General features: G+C 60.9%; 1 protein-coding gene across 1 annotated transcript; it reads left to right on the forward strand.

Moving 5' to 3' along the window:
* Positions 1-26: 26 nt before the first annotated feature.
* Positions 27-4778, forward strand: LOC104547271 (suppressor APC domain-containing protein 2-like; the record flags this gene model as incomplete). Its single annotated transcript, XM_010192886.1, has 4 exons — positions 27-160; positions 3433-3579; positions 3700-3801; positions 4650-4778. Coding segments are annotated over 4 exons (512 nt in total), but the record flags the coding sequence as incomplete, so codon positions are not given.
* Positions 4779-5042: the final 264 nt, after the last annotated feature.

Genomic DNA, 5042 nt, shown 5'->3' on the forward strand with positions numbered 1-5042 from the left:
TGGCTTCATGCTTTCCTCTGTTACAGGTGGGGATGCTAAGGGCGCTGGGCAGTCCCAGGGCGATGGTGGCCACCCAGGGGCTGGGGACACTCGGAGGCATCAGAGGGGCCGTGCTGAACACCGGAGACACACCATCACCAACGGCGTGGACTTCAGCATGGTAAGGGGGCAGCCCTGTCGTGGGCTCTGGCACAGGGCTCCACGGTCAATGGGGTCCCTCACTGCTGACACCGGCTCTGTTTGGGCTGTGGGTCCCCCCTGCCCACCCTGCGGGTGTGAGCTGCAGGTTGGGCAGATCCTGGTATTTTGGATACGAAGCTCTGCTGATGTACATGGAGGTCCTGCTGGTGCTTCTGAGCTGCTTTCTGTCCCGAATCACGCCAGTCAAGGAGGAGACACGTGTTCCCCTGCCTTCCCATGGTGCGGGGTCAGGGTGCCTCCCACATGGGCAAAAACCTGGGCAGGGAAAGGCACACGGTTGGGTGTTGGAGCAGGAGGATCCCTGCACCTTTCAGACGCTCCAGTGAAGGTCTTTTTGCCAGCAGTGCAGAGAAATCAGCCTTGAATTTAACCGGGCAGCCCTGGATGGAGGGATCTGCTCCCCTCACTCTGTCCCTGAGTGGAGAGGCTTGGATGAAGGAATCTGTGCTGCTCCCAAGTGGGATGGAGCTGCTGCCTGGGCATGTTGCCCGTGAGCTCAAGCTAAATTTTCCTGGGAAGAGAGCCAGCACCCAGCCTGCAGGATGAGTGATCGGGGCGACGAGCTCTGGCCGCTGTCGGAGCAGCAGCCGCCACCTCTGCACTTCCACTTCTCACACCCTGGTGTCACCCGGCTCCCGAGCCCAGCAGGGCTGACTGGTGCAGCAGCATCGGTCAGGGGCTGTTCAGCCTGGAGGCTCCAGGGAGACCTTAAAGCACCTTCCAGGACCTGAAGAGGCTACAGGAAAGCTGGGGAGGGATTTTTTACAAGGACATGGAGTGATGGGACGAGGGGTGATGGTTTCAAACTGAAAGAGGGCAGATTTAGATGAGACATCAGGCAGAAATTCCTCTCTGTGAGGTGGTGAGGCCCTGGCCCAGGGTGCCCAGAGAAGCTGTGGGTGCCCCCTTCCTGGCAGTGCCCAAGGCCAGGTTGGACGGGGTTTGAGCAGCCTGGGCTGGTGGAGGTGTCCCTGCCCATGGGGGTTGGACTGGGTGGGCTTTAAAGGTCTCCTCAAAACCAAACCATGCTGTGACTACAGAATCACAAACTCATTGAATCATTAAGGTTGGAAGAGACCTCTAAGATCATCCCACCCCACCCCCACCCCGGCCACTGTTTTGGAGAGTGGAAGGTCCCTCCTGCCCTGTGTGTGCAGCTCCAGGCTGGAGCCTCTCGCTGCCGTGAGCCCAAGGGTCTGTTCCCGGGTCTGCCACACGCGCTCCTGCTCTGGGCTGATGCCTCCCCTTGCCCTGTGTTCTTGTGGGGGTGATGGTGGGGACATCCTCTGCCTTTCTGCCCCCCTCCCCATGTACCCGAGTGCTGCACTGCCCTTCGCGTGCTGCTCCCCCCAGATCAGGGCATCTGTCCCTGGCCCACAGATGGAACAACCCCCTGGCACCCCAGCAGTTTGAGTGCAGCAAGGACTGAACCCCTGAGCAGGATGGTGCTGTCACCTCCCCGCAGATGCTGGGAGGATGTCAGGCACAGAGGCATTAGCTGATTTGCCCAAAGCCCGGGGTGGGATGGGGACACTGGTACCCATCCTGCATCCCAGGGTGCATGAGGATGGGTTCATCCTGAGCAGTGAGGAGGAGCTGCGGGGGCTGCAGCCCCAGGACCCTGACACCACCACAGCTGGTGTCTGCTCAGCTGGTGTTTGTCAGCCAGCCCAGCATCGATCGGCCTCATTTCCCCATGGCCACAGGGGGAACTGGGCTGAGACCTCCTGGGAGAGGCTGAGCGCTTTGATATCTGCAGACAGCCATGGGGACAGCGCTGTCCCCTCCCCTCCTGCCCCCGGAACATCGCATCCTTGGTGAGATGCTGCCTGTGCCCGGCAGAGCCAGGGATGTCCCCTTGCTCTGTGGGATGCTGCCTCTTCCTCCGGTCGCTGTGCTGGCCAGCAAGCCTGGTGGGACAGGGGCAGGGACAGGCCAGGCGGCCATGGGCTGCAGCCCGAGCTGGGTGGGGGTCCTTGCCACCTACAGCACCTTCTTCGTGCCCCTCAGCAACAGCCTGCGGAGCACCAAGGCTCTGCGCTTCTTCCTGTGGGTACGTCCCCTTGGGTCTGTCCGTCTGTCTGTCCAAGTGTGCATGTGGGGGGGCTGTCATGGTGTGAGCGGCATTTCCAGCAGCCCTGGCATGGGACAGCGGGGAGGCTTCGGGGCTGGCAGTGGGGATGGGGAAGTGCTGGTGGCCGCGGTGTGGTCCCTGGGGGCTGGGATCTGTTCAGGGTCACTTCTGGGCTGAATTGTCCCCCTCCAGATGCTCTCCGAGGCAGCAGGAGAGGTTCCTGAGCATCTTGGGTGATTTAAGTCCCAACAGTGCCTCAAGGAGCCTGTCCTGGAGCTCGGTCTGTGCCATGGCGGTGGCAGAGAAGGCAGAGGCAGGAGGGCTGGCAGCTCCATGTACCTTCAGCATGGAAAGGGCCAGCGGGAGCCTGTGCTCCCCAGGTGAGGGCTGATGAAAGGGTCACTGCAGCCCAGGGATGTCCCCTCTTCTCTCACCTCCTCTGCGATTGCCGGTGGTAGCGCAGCGAGGAGGAGGTGGCAGCAGAGCAGGGGACCCCATGGGACCGGTGGCTGCTCCAACCCCGCTGCTGACGCAGGGGCTGAGCCACTGAGCCTTGGCTGGGCCGGACCTGGGGGCAGGAGCCCTGGGCACCCTTGTAGCAGCTCTTCAGGTGCATAAATGTCTCCACATCCCTCTTGATGCTGATGCTTGAACCTAAAAGCCTGGTGGAGGTGCTCAGCAGAAAGGCGTGCTAAGCTGTGCTGTGCTGTGCTGTGCTAAGCTGTGCTGTGCTGAGCTGTGCTGTGCTCGGCTCGGGGGGAGCAGAGCCCTGTGGAAATGGGGCTGCAGGTTTCCCTCCAGCCTCCAGTCTGGCCACTCACCAAAAACCTCTGTGTTTGTGCCCCTCGCTGATGGTCACAGCCTCGGGGCGATTTTGGGAGCAGCTGCACCCCTGGGTAAACAGGAGAAGCAGGAGGTGGAGGGGGCCTGGCTGTCCTTTGCCTGCTTTGGTTGCCCTCCCAAACCAGAGAACTCTTGATCCAAAGCAGCATCGGGCAGCAGCCAACATCCCACTCCTCTGCGGCTTTTCACGGGGAGAGGGGCTGAGACCCCTGCCCATATCCATATCCCTCCATCCCTCATGGAGAAACCATCTCCTGGGGCTTGCCAAGAGCTTGGGGAAGAGGTGACATCTCTCTGCGTGCTCTGTCCTGCAGCTGAAGCACATGAAGGAGCTGGAGCAGGAGAAGGATGTGCTGCTGCAGGGGCTGGAGCTGGTGGAGCGCGCCCGGGAGTGGTACCACCAGCACATCCAGTTCATGCAGGAACGCCAGAGGCTCCTGGGGAAGAACAAAACCAGTACTGTGAGTCTGGGGCTTGTTCTTGGGAGGGTCTGGGACTGCTCTGTGACTTTGGAGAACTTGGCAGGACCTGGAGCTGGCCCCATGGTAACTCCCAGCCTCTTCTTCCTCCCTGTCCCCCAGGAATTCCTCCCTGAGGGCAGCCAGAGCCACCTGGGACGCCTGGTCCCCAAGCTGCAGGAGGTGAACCGCTGCCTGGGTGACCTCCTTTCCAGCGCTGGCAAGGTGAGAGCAGCAGATTAACAGCCTGTGGTTGGTTGTGTGAGCTTGGGACCCATCCTGCGTCCCCCTCACACCAGAGCTGCCAGAGTTTACCTGGGCTTTGGGGAGGTCACTGGGCAATGTGGGCAAGGTAGGGGATGGAGGACAGCCAAGAGGACTGGCCTGGAGGATGCTCAAGGCATTTGGGGAGACTGAAGGAGATCCCCAAAAAGGTGTTGCCATTGTCAAGTGACCAAGCAAACCATGCTGCTGAGGTGCTGGGTCAGCCCTCTCGGAGCTGGCTGTCCTGCCACTGCTTCCCACCTCTGCCTGCCTCGCTGGAGACCCTGCAGAGGGTTGTGCTAAGGGATCCTAATCCTGTGCTGGGCTTCTCTCAGCTCCCCGTGGCTTCTGGCCTTGGGAAAGGCTGGCCATGGCTTTCCATGTCTCATCCCTTCCCTTCATCTCCTCTGCAGCCAGCGAACCCCTCCTCAGCTCTGAGCAGGCTGATCCCCGTGGCATCCTCAGCCCCAGCAGGCACCCAGCAAGCCATCAACATGCTGAAGGAGCAAAACCGGCTCCTCACCAAGGTGAGGGGGTTGGAATGGGAATACAGAATGGGAATACAGAAGGAATACAGTGGCAAATGTTCCTTGGGTGTCCAGCTGTTTGGTGGGTGAGGGTCTGTGGGCAGGGATGGGGCGTCCCATCTGGATGGGGGGACACAAATGCAGGTCAGGAGCTGGGGGCTGCTGGGGAAGGGGTACCTGGGATGCTCCTGCCAAAGCTGGGCTCACCACAGGCGTTCACACTCCAGCAAATGCCAGTGTTTTCCTCCTCTGAGCAGCCTTCTCCTCCTCTGTCCCTTGCAGGAGGTGACCGACAAGAGCGAGCGCATCACGCAGCTGGAGCAGGAGAAATCTGCCCTCATCAAGCAGCTCTTTGAGGCCCGTGCCCGCAATAACCATGAAACGAGCCAGCTGGACTCCACCTTCATCTAAATACCTGGGTCCCCATCCTCAAGCTTCCCCGGAGTTTCTGGGGGACTCTTGCCCCAAAACCTCTTGCACCCATTGCTCCAGCTGTTATAGCTTGAGATCTGGAGCTGCTGGTGGAGGAAGCTGGGAAGGAAGCATCCCCACGCTGCTCTGCTGCTGAGGTCCCCAGCCGTGCTGCTCCCAAGCTGCTCCTTTTCTGTCTCTAAGGGACTGCAGGGCTGCACCCCAGCCTCTCATCCCCCCTGGGGAGCAGCCGCTGCCTGTGCT

This window comes from Mesitornis unicolor, unplaced genomic scaffold, assembly GCF_000695765.1.
Source record: "Mesitornis unicolor isolate BGI_N332 unplaced genomic scaffold, ASM69576v1 scaffold14859, whole genome shotgun sequence".
NCBI classification, from domain to species: domain Eukaryota; kingdom Metazoa; phylum Chordata; class Aves; order Mesitornithiformes; family Mesitornithidae; genus Mesitornis; species Mesitornis unicolor.